This window comes from Myotis lucifugus, unplaced genomic scaffold (assembly GCF_000147115.1).
Source record: "Myotis lucifugus unplaced genomic scaffold, Myoluc2.0 scaffold_320, whole genome shotgun sequence".
Taxonomy (NCBI): domain Eukaryota; kingdom Metazoa; phylum Chordata; class Mammalia; order Chiroptera; family Vespertilionidae; genus Myotis; species Myotis lucifugus.
In genome coordinates, this window is record NW_005871368.1 from 516,212 (window position 1) to 532,154 (window position 15,943).

At 39.7% G+C, this 15,943-nt stretch overlaps 1 protein-coding gene across 2 annotated transcripts in view; it reads right to left on the minus strand.

Annotated features, from left to right (window-relative positions):
- Positions 1–917: 917 nt before the first annotated feature.
- SLC15A1 (solute carrier family 15 member 1) overlaps positions 918–15,943 on the minus strand; it is a 46,831-nt gene continuing 31,805 nt past the window's right edge. Inside the window, exons 15-23 of one of the 2 annotated variants that reach the window (XM_006100635.3) lie at positions 14,447–14,528; positions 12,422–12,541; positions 10,994–11,140; positions 9,860–9,909; positions 5,385–5,492; positions 5,157–5,262; positions 3,957–4,100; positions 2,760–2,867; positions 918–1,779 (exon numbers count right to left, since the gene is read on the minus strand). In XM_006100635.3, coding sequence (XP_006100697.1) covers positions 1,585–1,779; positions 2,760–2,867; positions 3,957–4,100; positions 5,157–5,262; positions 5,385–5,492; positions 9,860–9,909; positions 10,994–11,140; positions 12,422–12,541; positions 14,447–14,528 — 1,060 coding nt within the window. In that variant the 3' untranslated portion in view covers positions 918–1,584. Of the gene's footprint in view, positions 1,780–2,759; positions 2,957–3,956; positions 4,101–5,156; positions 5,263–5,384; positions 5,493–9,859; positions 9,910–10,993; positions 11,141–12,421; positions 12,542–14,446; positions 14,529–15,943 lie in introns of both variants that reach the window. The other variant, XR_002832100.1, reaches the window with a different exon arrangement.

Genomic DNA, 15,943 nt, shown 5'->3' on the forward strand with positions numbered 1-15,943 from the left:
AGGCATTCAGTGTTTATAATGGTTTAGAAGAATTTTTATTTAAGCAAAAAAATGCTTTAGTATTGAGAAAATCACTTTGAGATGGTACATAAATATGCATATAGAAAGATCTTAGTAATAAAAGAGAATATATATATATATATGTGTATATATATATATATATATATATATATATATATATACACACACTAATAAAAAGGTAATATGCTAATTAGACCAGACATCTTCTGGACATCCTTCCGGACAAAGCCATGGTGGTGGGAGCTGAGGCAGGGGCGGTTAGGGGTGACTAGGCTGGCAGGGGAGGGCAGTTAGGGGTGACCAGGCCAGCAGGGGAGGGCAGTTAGAGGTGACCAGGCAGGCAGGCAGAGTGGTTAGGGGCGATCAGGCAGGCAGGCAGGTGAGTGGTTAGGAGCCAGTGGTTCTGGATTGTGAGAGGGGTGTCCGACTGCCTGTGGGATCGGGCCTAAACCAGCAGTTGGACATCCCCTGAGGGGTCCCGATTTGGAGAGGGTGCAGGCTGGGCTGAGGGACACCCCACCCCATGCACGAATTTTGTGCACCGGACCTCTAGAATATATATTTTCCCATTATAATGAGAGGAATATCCTACTTAGTTTTTTCGCCTTGAAGCTTCACGACCCAAGCGCCATCAGGACCCGATCATGGATCAGGAGGAGGGTGGCCCAGTGAGGTACAAGTGGGGTGCGGAGAGCTACAGGAGGGCGGGGCAGCAGGCAGAGAGCTACAGGAGGGCGCCAGTGACCTACTGGCGCAGGGATTCGAGCTCAGGGCTACTAATATATATTCTCCCTGGGGAGAATAAAACCAGGAAGAAACAAACCTCCATATTTCATGTTCCTTTCATTTGTTAATGTGGGCATTTCTTTTGTTCATGCTTTTATCAACCTCTGATGAAATTTTAACGTGTGTACAGCTTTAATAATCAGGAAACATGTTAAGAATTATTCTACCCAAAGACATGCAGACATTTATTTTTAAGAACAGGAATTTATTTCATACCATTGAGACTCTAAAAATCATTATTGACTTTTACCTGAGTGGTTTTTTTAAGTTACACATAATTTAAAAAGAGGTAGGGACTGGAAAAACAAAACAAAACAAAAGACAAAAGGTAAAGGTATCACTTAATACTAGCTTATTATATACCATCCATAAGCCTATAAATTCACTTTCACATTGTCTCTGGACTCGTTTAACATTGTTTCCATATAGTGTTAGAATGCAAACCATATGGAACTTGGTCACTTTTTCCAACAATTAAGTTAGTCCCAAATAACTTCATTTGTGTGACAGGAAAAGAGTTGAATGCAGGGAATGCTCATAGTGGTGTAAAAATGTGTATGTGCACGCATGCGCACCTTAAATAAGATTTCTCTTTAAAAAAAGGCTTCTTCCAGAGTTTTAGGTTCACTGAGGGCTGCTTAGAAAATTGCTTTCTTGGTTTGGTTCATAATGCTGACATCATCCCCATTAGGGGCCATCCAACAGCGTCCTGCCACCTGGAGACTCAAGTCAGGGACTACTCTGGGCCCAATTCGTCCTCCACTGGCTTCCTGACATTCACATCTTTGTCTGCAACGTCTGTGAGGCAGAATCTATTTCGGCATATACGGTTTCTGGCTTCTTCTTTTTTTCATCCTGATCAAACTGAGCTTCAATTTCCGCTGGATTGATGTAAGTATACAATCGAGCCATGATGGCAAAGATGACGCAGACAACCAGAAGCAACGAAGCAAACAGAATGTACTCGGCCCACTTTGAAGGAATTGGAGTTGGAGCAGGAAAAAAAACAAACAAAAACAATCCCGGTTATAGTAGTGGATATAGCACATGTATATTTTCTTGCTATGCCCAGATGGGAGGTACTTTGAAATTAAATTGTGAGGGAAAATTGGTAGGCTTCTGCCATAGACATAGAATGGTCAGCAATTGCCACAGGTACAGAAGGGCCAGCTTTCGTGAATGCTCAAGTATCAAGATAACATTCTTTCTTAGAGCACCGGAAAGTAGAAACACAAGACTTTGGGAAGATGAGGGAAAATTTCTGAAAAACCCAAGTCGTAAGGCACATAGCTGGGCCCTGGGAGACCAAAGAAACACCAGGCAGTACTCTTGAAAGAAAAGGAATATGCCAAGCTGTTTGAGGGAAGAGCCCCATGCTCTCCTTTGCAGTACCTCGAGCCCATGAGCACGCAGCAGTAGCGCATGCTCTAAGGGGACCCGGTAGGGGAAGTAATGGAACTGATGAGGCGGGGTGAGGGACAACCCCCTTATGAGGATATGCTGATGTGCTGAAGGAGAGAGTTTACTAGTAAGTGTCATAGAAAGCCCTTACTTTATTTTAGCCGGAGAAATTACAACCACCTTTAGGATGCCTTTAACTTTAGGAATAATGCCAGTTTCTGGATAACATGCCTAGTTTGGGGCCATTACGTTGCATTCACTGAAGCCAGGACAGAACTTTTCTTTGATAGTAAACGGCATCAGGGTGTAGGTATGTGAACTCAATCTGGTTATTTTGGTTGTTACTTTCCAACTGTATAACGCCCAGTGGACGTAAGAAGCATCAGCACATACGTGGCCATAAGACCATTTGGTAACCGCCCCATCTGGCCGGTCTGGCAGTTTTATCCAGCCGCTCACTGAGATGACCGCGTATATGTCGATGGCTAGGAAGGGTCACTGTGTTGACCACGATGGGTGAGACAAAGGTAGCTCTCCTCTCCCACCCCTACCTGTTCCTTGATCTGGCCTGCTCCTGCCACGATGAGCACGATGATGTTGCCCACAGCCACTGTCAGCAGCCATCCTGCCTGCAGCACCGACTTCATGTTGGAAGGAGCCTGAGGAAGCAGAGCAAAGAGGATGCCAATCTGGATCTCAGCCTCAGCAAGAGAACACAACCAGTGATTCCTGCAGGTAAGCCATCACCCTAAACATGCACATGAAAGGTCAGGCTGGTTTGAATGTAAAAGGGATAATTGCTTGGGTAGCAAGATACCCCAAATCTTCAAGTGGCACGAACATACAAGGAACCCTTGTTTTTCACTCTCAAAGTTGCCATCCTAGTTAGACAGACAAATGTACAGGTGAACGGATCCTATTTCTACAGAAGGGCTTCCAAGCAAAGCCGTCCAGCACAACACCTTCGCGCCCCCCACCCCCTTCCCCCATGGAGGCTGCGCTCTGGGCTGCGAGCTTGCTCTCCTGTGAGCTTCTCTGCCACGTCACCAAAGGCTCTCTTCCAACTTTTGTCATCTATGTTATATCATCTCCTGTGAGGTCACCACAGAAAGGGATCATCCAGCTCATATTAACGATTTTTACTGCAAAACTTGAAGGTACTAGACATGATGGGCATACCCTGACTATAACTGTAGCTTTGATAAAATCATTCAGAAATTAAGTTCTGAGTCAGGTATCGGCAAACTTTGCCTCATTAATACACTAAGCAATGTTTTGTTTTGTTTTTTTAATGTTTAAAAGCTAGGCCCTAATCTGTGTGTTTACTAGGAGCTATAGAGAGACCACGACTGAACCATAAAGATAATGAGGACACAGGCCTGGAAGTGAGCACTTTTATGAATCATTGATACCATTGGTTTGTTTCAGAAAGAAGAGCCCCCTCGCTCTCATGACCCTGGTGACGGTTGTTAATATAGTTTTTCCTACTTAGGACTATAAACCTCTGAGTATGACTATGGGAATATAGACACAGATGATATACACACTCACAAAGCTAAACAGTAATGCTATCAGTCAATAAAGACAAGGCGTGGTGACCTCAAAAACCTGGTTTGGTGGAATATACCAGAATGCTTTCTAGAGCTTTTTAAAACTATAAATGTATAGTTAACACAGATTTAAATGAAATCCCAGCAGTGTTTTGAAGGCAGGGTAGAGGAAGGGTGGTAAGAAAATGAACAAGAAACCTGAGAATATGAGAACTCCAGTCCGGTGACAGAGAAAACCACCTCGCCGCAGGTCATGAGGAAATACTGCGGGACTTGCAGGGCCATGTTAACGGTGTTGGGTGCAATATCTTCAAATTCATCCAGTTTAGGGCATCTACCACTCTAAACCAATAAGGCAAAAGTGAGAAAAAGAAATGAAAATCAAGACTGCTGCTAAAGCAAAAATTGCTCAAATTGGAAAATTAAGTTTTGACTTCTAGAGTTACGTCAAATGATTTACCAAGTAAGTACACATTTTTTTTTCTTTAAAATTTTATGTCTGTCTATCTATCTATCTATATTTATTTACTAATCCTCACCTGAGGATTTTTTTCCCATTGAATTTTAGAGAGAGTGGAAGGGAGGGGGAAAGACAGAGAGAAACATTGATGTGAGAGAGACATCGATTGGTTGCCTCTTGCATGCTCGGGGATCAAACCTACAACAGAGGTACATGCCTTTGACTGGAATTGAACCCGAGACCCTTCTGTCCACAGGCCAATTCTCTAATCACTGGGAAAAAACAGGCTAGGGCAAGTAAGTACACATTTTCAATGTAAATATGCAGCATTGCAATTTGTATTCATGATGAGATAGCTATGGTGGGATTTGGAAATATGTTCCCTAGTGTATTCCTTTTAAATAAGAGAGTAGATTGGGAGTCAGATTTGTTTCAAAGATTGCCATCTCTGTGCACTAAGAGCATCAGATACTGGTCAATGTGAAGTTTTGGTGAGCGTATGTCAGTCTGCTCAATGTTATTCTAACAGTGAACTTAAGTCAATGACAAGTTAAAGACTTGGTGGTGAACTTGATTAATTCTGAGCCCATTTAAAAATACAGATCCAGCCAAAACCGGTTTGGCTCAGTGGATAGAGCGTCGGCCTGCGGACTGAAGGGTCCCAGGTTCGATTCCGGTCAAGGGCATGTACCTGGGTATCGGGCACATCCCCCGTGGGGGATGTGCAGGAGGCAGCTGATCGATGTTTCTCTCCCATCGATGTTTCTGACTATCTATCTCTCTCCCTTCCTCTCTGTAAAAAAATCAATAAAATATATTAAAAAAATACAGATCCTAATATTACTCTGGTTAAAACATGACTGTGTCCTAAGTGACTGTGAGACTCAGATGAAGATGGTTTGAGAGGCGCTTCTGGCGTGATGGAATGGGCTACTCACCCTGGTGATTACATATGTATATGCACTACCGAATCCGAAGTCCAATGATTTGAAAGAGTTATTGCAGCCTCCTGGAATCTCTAGTGAGCTCAGTGTGATGTTTTTTCTATGGAAAGAAAGAATAATATAGGTTAACATTCTGGGTATTAAAAGTTTCAATGTACTGTTTAAAGAATAAGACTTGGAATCCATCAACTTTGGAACAAAGTATTCAGTATAGGTACTTACGTGCCATAAGAAAAAAACTGATATGTGCTGGCATTGTAACTGGTAACGTCTTCATAGAGGATCCCATCCACTGTGACGTTGAAGCTCCCACCAAAAGCATTTACAAATCTGAAACAGAAAACCATCTTGCTTGTGGCTGGACTAGGGAATGATTTGCTCTCAGTCACAGTATTTGCACCTGAAGCTGGGCTATCCTCCCTTATCAGAGGGAACTGAAGATTTCTAGAGTAAAGGCAGAAGGTAAGCCATCCCAGGCTCACCCACTCAGGAGGACACACCTAAAGCAATTTATTTAATACAGTTAAATGCCAGGAACTGTTCTAAGTACGTTGTAACGAGGAACAATTTCAGTGATGTTTGGGATATTAGGGACAGGCTGAAATAGGTGCCGATCCCTTCCCCTTTAAGAAGGTAGCTATGCCTTTGCGTTCCTTGCTTCAGAAGCTTTAGAGCTGACGCGGTGAAAGACCAAAAGCAGAAGTTGCTGAGAACGTATGAATTAAACTCAGGTCTGATATCCTTAGGCATTCCACTTGGTGTAGTTTGATAGGTGATTAATATAGAAGCTGGAAGCTGGTGTGTGTCACCAGGAGCCTAATAGATAGAATGAATACTGCTCCAAATTGTCAAAGCTGCTTTCATTGAAGATTAAGATGAACCATTCAAAAGTGCAACAGTGGGCAGAATATAAAGTTAGGAAGTGGCTTTATAACTTATAAGGCTCTGAATAAATCCCACCCTCGACTAGAGTACTAGGGTACTATTACCTGCCTGACATATGCCTCAGGCTGGTATAAAATACCAAAAAGAATGAACATAATCTAAAAAAATGCAACATCCTACATATCAGATGTGTTTTCACATGAAAACACATAGAAAATATAGAAAATAGTTGAGCATAAGCAGCAAACACACACTGAGTGTTTTGAAGGGTGAGGAGAGTCCAGACCCATGATTTATTGAGCTCTACTAGCTTTGATCAGACACAGCCAGTCCTAGGCTCAAGGTAGCTTGGGCCTCTTAGGAGTGCCAGGATCGAAGGCTACAAAGTGAACCTGGAATGAGGTATGGAGAATGGGAACCAGCTGAGAAAATGACAAGATGGGACCAGTTCCTTAAAGAATAACCAAGGTGCTGAGAGACTGCGTCCTTCTCATTTTTTTTAAAAAAATGGGTTTGTGAATAAATTTCTATACCACCAAAATTCAGGCCAATTTAAAGTGTACAATTCAGTGGCTTTAGTACGTCCACAGGGTTGTGTAACCATCATAATAATCTAATTCTCATCACTCCAGAGAAACTCATTACCTATTAGCAGTGACTCCCTTGCCCCTACTCAGTCCCTGGCAACCACTAATCTGCTGTCTCTATAGATTTGCCTGCCATTTCATGTAAATGGAATCATATAATATGGGGTATTTCCAGTTGGCTTTTTTCACTTAGCATAATGTTTTTAAGGTGCATTCATGTTATGTAGCATATATCAGTACTTCATTCCTTTTTATGACTAAGTAATATTTCATTGAATGGGTAGACCACAGTTTATTTATCAGTTTGGGCATTTGAGCTATTTCCACATTTTGTCTATTGTGAGTAATGCCTCTATGAACATTCATCTACAAGCTTTGGGGTAGACATATGTTTTCATTTCTTTGGGGCATATACCTAGGATCATATGGTAACTCCATGCTAAACATTTTAAGGAACAGTTTTTCAAAGTGGCTGCTTCATTTTACATTCACACCAGCAGTTTATTATTGTCTGTATTTTAAAAATTAGAGCCTAGTGAGTGTGAAATCTCATGGTGGTTTTGATTTTCATTAGTCAAATCACAGTCACTCCTTAATAACTAATAATGTTGAGAGCCTTTTCATGGACTTTTGGGCATCTGTATAGTGTCTTTGGAAAAATTTTAATTCAAATATTTGTCCCTTTAAAAAACTGGGTTATCTGTCATATTACTATTGACTTGTAAGAATTCTTTAAATATTCAGAATATATCTCATCAGATACATGATTTGCAGACATATTCACTAATTCTGTGAACTATCTTTTCACCTTTCTGATGATATCACTTGTAACACAAAAGTTTTCAATTTTGATGAAACCCAAGTTATTATTATTATTTTATTTTGTTGCTTGTGCTTTTAGTTTCATACCTAAAAGACCATTACCTAACCCAAGATCACAAACATTTACTCCTGTTATTCTTCTACAAATTTTATTGTTTTCATTATATTAAGTTTATGATCCATTGATTTAATTTTTGTGTATGGTATCAGGTCAGGAAGGTCTAACTTGAGTCTTTTGCATGTGAATTTCCAGTTGTTCTAGTATCTTTGGTAAAACCTTCACAACTTTTTAAATGAAGGTGCTTTTTTAAAAAATCTATTTAAGGCCACTATGCCTCTCTCTCATTTCCTCCTTAAAGTATTTTTATCAGTATGACAGGGTTGAAATAAACTGGACTTACAGCTAGACCTTTGCATAGCTTTTTTTTTCAAATTTTAAGTTTGAGATTTTTTTAGAAACCAAGGAAGCATACAATCACATTATCTACACGAATGATTTCTTTACCTATAATGTGACTGTATTTGAAGACAGGATCTTTAAAGCGGTAAAATGTAATTAGGGTGGCCTTCATCCATTGTCAGTTTAAAAATATGTTATAGTCATCCAATAGGTGTCATGAACTCACTGTGGTTTCAATTTATATTTCCTTAGTGGCCAATGATATTGAACATCTTTTCATGTGTTTACTTGTTAATATTTGTAAACATTAGTATATCTTCCCTAGTGAGATGTCTGTTAAAATCGTTTGCTCTGGTTTTTAACTGGGTTATTTTCTTATTATTGAGTTTTGAGAGTAATTTATGTGTTCTAGATACAAATTCTTTGCCAGATATGTGATTTGTAAATATTTTCTACCAGTATGTAGATTATCCTTTTATTCTCTTAACAGTGAGATTTATAGAACAAATGTTTTTAGTTAGGATGAAATCTGATTTATCAATATTTTCATACATATGAAAGTTTTCATTGTGGATGTAATATATGTTATATATAATGGAACATGAATCAGCCATAAAAAGAGGAAAATCCTGCCATTGTGACAGCATGGATGGACCTGGAGGGCATGTGCTAAGTGAAATAAACCAGTCAGAGAAAGACAAGTACTGTATGATATCATTTATATATGGAATCTGACAAAAAAAAAAAAAAAAGCTGAACTCATAGAATAGAGTAGAATGGTGGTTGCCAGGGACCAGGGAGTGGGAAATGGGGAGATGTTCAGTAAAGGGTATAAACTTTTAGTTCTAAGATGAGTAAGTTCTGAGGATCTAATGTATGACATGGTGACTATAGGTAATAATACTGTATTGTATACTTGAAATTTGTTAGATTAGCTCTTAAGCAATTAACACATCCATTAACAATTAAGTTAATGGATGTGTTAACTTAAGTGTGGAAATACTTCACAGTGTATACATATATTAAATCATGATATTGTATACTTTAAATATATATACAACATTGTCAGTTATAACTCAATAAAACTGGAAAAAAATAAACAAAAATAATACTATGATTTTGATAAGAATTTCAATAAACCTCAGATCAATTTGGGGAGAACTGACATCTTTACAATATTAAGTCTTCTGATCAATGAACCCAGTATATCTCTCCATTTATTTAGCTCTTCACTAATTTCTTTCATAAGCCTTTTGTAGCTTCAACTCTCAAATCTTATATATGTTTCCTTAGACTTATAACTAGTATTTCACCTTATTTTTGAGCTACTGTAAATGTTATTTAAAGTTTCAGTTTCCAATTGTTCATTGCTGGTGTATATAAATATGTTTGTTTTGTGGTTGGCCATGTACCTTGGACTCTTTCTAAACTCACTTATTGATTCCATGAGATTTTCTTGTAGAGTTCTTGGGATGTCCTATGCAGATAATTATACCATTTGTGAGTAGCGAGTTTTATTTCTTCCTTTTCAATCTAGATATTTTTATTTATTTTTCTTGTCTTATTGCATTAGCTCCTGGAAGGATGTTGAATATAAGTAAAGAAAATAGATGATCTTACCTTGTTTCTGATCTTATGGGGAGAGCCCTTTGACTCTGACCATTAAGTATAATGGTAGCGTGGGGATTTTTTTTTTAGATATCCTTTTTCTGAGTAAGAAAGTTCCCTTCATAGTTTGCTGGGAATTTTTCTCAGAAATGGATACTGAATTTTATCAAATGTTTTTTCTGCATCAATTGATATGATTTTATGGATTTTCCTCTCTATTTTATTAAGATAATGAACTATATTGGTCAATTTTTAAAAAATATTGAACCAGCATACCCTCTTGGGATAAATCCATATTCTCATTTTAAATCCTTGTTACAGTTGGACATTACTATGGGTATACATTACTTCCATAAGAAGCTGATACAACTTAATTTTTAAAGGCATACACAAACCTGATTCCATTTTGTCCCTTTTCTGGCTTCTGGTTAAGGCCATCCTTTATCTGAGAAAGAAAACATGTTAAAATCTAATCCATTAGAGTACATTTAGATGATCATTTTGGCCTCTGAGAAGAAGAATGATGTTGACATTTATCCTGGGAGCTAAGGGCATGATGATTACATTTGCAGGGCTCCATCCTTCAGCCCTAGTTTTCCTTGAAGTTAACAGGTGTCTCTACAAGTTTTGATGCTTGCTTCCCAGTGGTTCTGTAGAACACTGTGCTCCAAGAGTTCAGAACAAGCCATTCAACAGCTCCCTAATTAAACACATGACTCAGAAGTCTTAATTCAATATTGCAGTTCTATAGAAGCTCACTTACATTCACCTTGCAGAATATCCACAACTCCCTCATTTAGTTCAATGACACCTTCACAGCTTCTTTATATGCTAAATGGCATATCTAGATCCTATACTTTGTCATAAAATATTTTATGTGATTTTTATTGCTTTTACTTGATGTATTCACTATACTTTTTATAGAAACTGCATCAATTTCTCAATTACTCAGGGCAAGATTTTAAAATTAATACAATTAAAGATATATTTTAAACTTTATTTCAAAAAGTCACTGAGAATGCACACATATACTCTGTGTGACTTATGTATGTGTGTACACACACACACACACACACACACACACACACCATGCTCAAAGGTTCTTTTTTTTTAAAAAATCCTCACCCGAGGATATATTTCTATTGATGAGAGAGAGAGAGAGAGAAAGAGAGAGAAGAGAGAAACATTAAGTTGCCTCCCATACATGCCCCGACTGGGGATCAAACCTACAACCTGGGTATGTGCGTTGATTGGGAATCAAACCTGCAACATTCTGGTGTATGGGATGATGCTCCAACCAACCAAGCCACCTGGCCAAGGCACTCAAAAGTTCTTTATACATTTTTTAATATTAACCATTCACATCCACCAGTCAAACTTTTATTGGGAGTCAAATGACTTGTGTGATTGAAGAAGCAAGAAATTGAGGGTTATCTAATATATTATGACATAGAAGTAAAAGTCACACCACTAAAAGACCATGTCTCCAACAGCACATCTAGTAAAGAGTCAGCTGTCCAGCTACTTACCACTCGGTAATCATTGGGGCCCCACACTAGAAGGGTATGGCGATGGCCTGGCTGAAAATCAGGAGTTACTGGAGTGACTGGTGATCCAGGAGAAGAAATGTTTATACTTGTCAATTTGTCCAAATCAAAAGTCCTAAATTCATTTGTCTGTAACGGGGGAAAGGAGTCATAGTTAACACTGTGTAACTGAACACTGTCATGGCATATTATTCGACATTCCCAGTGCACGTTCGTACACATCAAAAAGTGCCTTGGGGGAGCTGGCATGTCTCAGCCCCCCACCCTTACAGACTCTGCCATGAAGTTGTTCAGTATTACCACAGGAATTACACTTTTCATCCAGCATTTTACTATCATTTTCTTTTATGAAGATACATGCTATAGAAATCATTTCTATCATTGGGCAAAGAACAGCATCAGCCCTGGAGATAATCAATACTGGGTTGCCCTAAGCATTAGGAGTCAAACTTTTTTTTTTTTTTACTTCAAGATTATTAATTTGGCAAGATCTAAGGTAGTGGTTCTCAACGGTGTCTAAATAGGAATGAGATAAGTTCAATAAAAATCTATGGGGGTGGGACCCAGATATCAGAATTTTCAAAGCTCTCCAGGTGACCAAATAAGGACTCAAGATTGAGAACTTTAATCCAGACCAATGAATGTCCACATTAGGGTTTTCTAACCTTGGCACTATTGACATGTGGAGCTAGGTAATTCTTTGTTGGGGGGAGGGACTGTGTGGTGGCATCCTGGCTTCTACATAGGAGAATAGCACACTTCCAGGTGTGATAATAAAAAAATGTCTCCAGAGATTGTCAAATGTCCCTTAACTACAGAACACCTGATTTCTAGGACCTGATCTTAGACTAAAGGCATTAGGAGTCAGTGTGGCTCCATTGTGGGTGCAACAGGCATGTGAATTAGCTTGGAAACTAACCATTATTAGTAGAGTTAGAATACAAAAGGGAAGAAGTCCATAAAAGAGATAATTTACACACTTTTGAAGTATTTTGTGAGTGCTGAATTTCTTTTAACTAGATCTTTTAGGAGTTCATAAAAGAACAAGTTTTATAAACTTCTCTCCCATTATATTGCCCCTGCTGGAGGACCACTGACGCAGATCTTGCTATTTAAAGTGTGGTTCGTGCACCAGCAGAGCAATATCACCTGAAAGCTTGTTAAAATGGAAGGTTTCAGACCTACTGATCAAGAGTCTGCGTTTTAACAAGCTCCCCAGGTGATTCATATGCACATTAAAGTTTAATGTGCACTGGTCCAGAGCGAAACCAAAAGGAGATCGAGATATTAAGACATTTCCCTCTGGGCTTATCTTGGAATTTATACCAGGACCAAGAAGATCAGATTCTGCAAATCCTATTATAACTCAAGCCAGATGATGAAAAATAAATTTCTGTTCCTTCTACTTACTGCAGATATTTGGCCAATGTGCACCGTCTCTCCAGGAAAATATATAGTCATGTTATTGCTTCCTATGTTCAATACTTTAATTTGGACTTGGTTTCCTTCGGGGAAGACCGGAAGAGTTTTCTGAACAAAATAAAAGACAATTGGCAGTGAGGTCTTCAGTTTGTATGGAATATACCTTAACCAGAGGACTAGAGTCCCCTTCCCCAGCCACGGAAAGCTGTGCTGGCTGAGGCGCACCACGTACTTAACCAGCCCCCAAAGCCTCTAATCACTCCCTTCCTGGCACCCATAATAAATGACGTTTGTACAGAACATGGAAGTAATCAGAAAGAGGCTTTCTTGCTCTTACCTCCAGGCCCAGGGATGCCAGGTTACGAAGCCTAATAACTGGGGGGGCGGGGGGGGGGGGTAGAGGAACCATAGCTTAAATGAATGCGTGTCTTGTGGCACCTGAGAGCTGCTTGCTCGGGATGCCTCCCCTCCAACTCTGGACGCCCAGACCTCAGCCCTGGACATGGTGCTCTAAACAGCCTCTCACAAATGTTTTATGCCCTCCTGCCTCCACACCTTTTCTCAGGGTTTCTGCCTTTTCCCTACATGTCCTCTCTCAAACCCCACTGTCACTGAAGCAATCTATTTCTATTTCAGCTCCACAATTAATTTTCCACAAAGCTAGCTATGTTCAAGAGAAACTGAGTACACCCACGATCATAATAGCATTATTCATAATAGCCAAGAGGTGGGACAACCTAGGTGTCCATCAACAGATGAATGGATAAACAAAAGGTGCTATATCCACAAAACAGAATATTATTCAGCCTTCAAAAGAAAGGGCATTCTGACACATGTTCCACATAGACAAACCTTGAGGTCATTATGCCAAATAAAATAAGTCAGTCACAAAAAGATAAATACTGTGTAATTCCACTTAATATGGTACCTAGAATATTCAAAGTCATAGAGACAGAAAGTAGAATGGTGGTTACCAGGGGTTGGGGGCTGGGGAGGAGGAATGGGGAGCTGTTGTTGAATGGAGGTAGGGTTTCAGTTTGGGAAGATGAAAGTGTTCTAAAGATTGTGTGCACAATAATGTGAATATACTAGTATTTAGCACTGCTGAACTGTACACTTAGAAATGACTAAGATGGTAAATTTTGTGATGTATATTTTTATCATAATTAAAAATATAAATTAAAAAAGAGAGAAGGAAGGAGTGAGGGAGAGAGAGAGAGTGTGTGTGTGTGAGAGAGAGAGAGAGTGTGTGTGTGAGAGAGAGAGTGTGTGTGTGTGTGAGAGAGAGAGAGTGTGTGTGAGAGAGAGAGAGTGTGTGTGAGAGAGAGAGAGTGTGTGTGAGAGAGAGAGAGAGTGTGAGAGAGAGAGAGTGTGTGTGAGAGAGAGAGAGAGAGAGAGTGTGAGAGAGAGAGAGAGAGAGAGAGAGAGAGTGAGCTCTTCTACCTCTTATTTTACATACTACATAACACCAGGTTCCTAGGACCTGATCTTAGACTAAGGGCATTAGGAGTTTAGTTTAGCCCCATTGTGGGTCCAATAGACATGTGAACTAGCTTGGAAACTAATCATTATTAGAAAAGTTGGAATACAAAAGGGCAGAAGCCCATCAAGAAGACAATTGACAGAGTTTTGAAATACTTTGTGAGTGCAGAACTTCCTTTCACTGGCTCTTTTAGGAGTTCATAAAAGTACTAGTTTCATAAACTTATCTCCCATTATAAAAACTGAAAAGGAAGCTCCTTATGTAAATGTGGTCCAGCTTTTCTCCTAATTAAGTGCACCTATCGACCCTATTCCTGGCTGCATCCTTTGCAGAGATAACACCCAGCAGTCCATGCATCAGAAAGGGACTATTTTGCCCCTGGGGTGCGTTGTCCATAGTTTCAGGACAGTTTATTAGCAAAGATTCTGGCCTCCCCTAACCCTTTCACTCCTGGAGAAAGAAGACTTCTGAACACCCCACCTGAATGCCTGAGCCAGGAAAGGCCACTGGAGAATCAGAGGACAACTCACATCAATTTCCAACTGCACAAACGCAGCCACCACGAAAGACATGGAAGCCAGGAACATGCCGACTGTCATCTTCTTCAAAGGGCTGATGGGATAAGCAAGAGAGTGACTCCCAACCAGTCTCATACAAACAAGCTAATGCTATGTCCCCCAAAGACACACTCCTCTCCCACCATCCCCAAACAGACTAACTTCCCTTCCAAAACACATGCGATTGAAAGCAGCTCTTCATTTGTTATTCACGACCAAGACTAGGGACACTAAATGTAATAGAGAGTCTCATTTGTGTTTTTACATTTACTTTCTAGAAATTATAATTCGGGTGATACTCTGGATGATAGTTAACATTTTATCATCTAGATCAGTGTTTCTCAACCTGTGGGTCGCGACCCCTTTGGCGGTCGAACAACCCTTTCACAGGGGTCGCCTAAGACCATCGGAAAACACATATATAATTACATATTGTTTTTGTGATTAATCACTATGCTTTAATTATGTTCAATTTGTAACAATGAAAATACATCCTGCATATCAGATATTTACATTACGATTCATAACAGTAGCAAAATTACAGTTATGAAGTAGCAACGAGAATAATTTTATGGTTGGGGTCGCCACAACATGAGGAACTGCATTAAAGGGTCGCGGCATTAGGAAGGTTGAGAACCACTGATCTAGGTTATGGGGGAGGAAGACATTTTCCTCTACCCTTCTAGGTTCTTTCTGTTGGTCTGATAATTAAATTGACATGAGATAGATTAACAAGCGAAAGTAACCAAATTTAATTGCACATATATGGATGGGAGCCCCACATACATGAGAGGTTCAGAGACAGAAAGGGAAAGTGAGATATAGATAGCATCCTGAGTCAAGATGCCTTGGGCTTCAGAGGGGAGGAGGGCAGCTTGTACAATAACAGAAAAGCAGTTGTTCAGTAACTTGGGTGTTTATCCTGCCGTTTCGATAAGTCATAATAAGTTATTTCTGGTAATGACTCATTACAGGCAAGCCCCCCAATTTAAGTTCTCCAAGGGAGAAACAGACAGTTTTTTTTTTTTTTCGTGAGCCCACAGGGTGTAGATTGGGTTCAGCTCAAAATATAAAATACTCTCTGAGCCAAAGTGGCACATCCTGGCGACACCTGTTCTGAACAACCTTCAGCATATCTGAGAGAGCCTTACTCAGAGGCTATTTCAGGCGGCTGGTAATAACATTTTATTTTAAGGGAAAGTTTTCAGAAACATCAGCACACAGACATCTAATTCAAATGTACTTCTTTTTTTAAAATCCTCACCTGAGGATATGTTTTTATTGATTCTAGAGAGGGAGGAAGGGGGAGAGAGAACATTGGTCGGTTTGCCTCCTGCATGTGCTCCAACTGGGTATTGAACCCACAATCTTTTGGTGCATGGGATGACACTGCAACCAACTGAGCCACTTGGCCAGGGCTCAAATGTATGTCTTTAAAAGCCCCATCACCTAGATGGTGTTGTGGGAGGG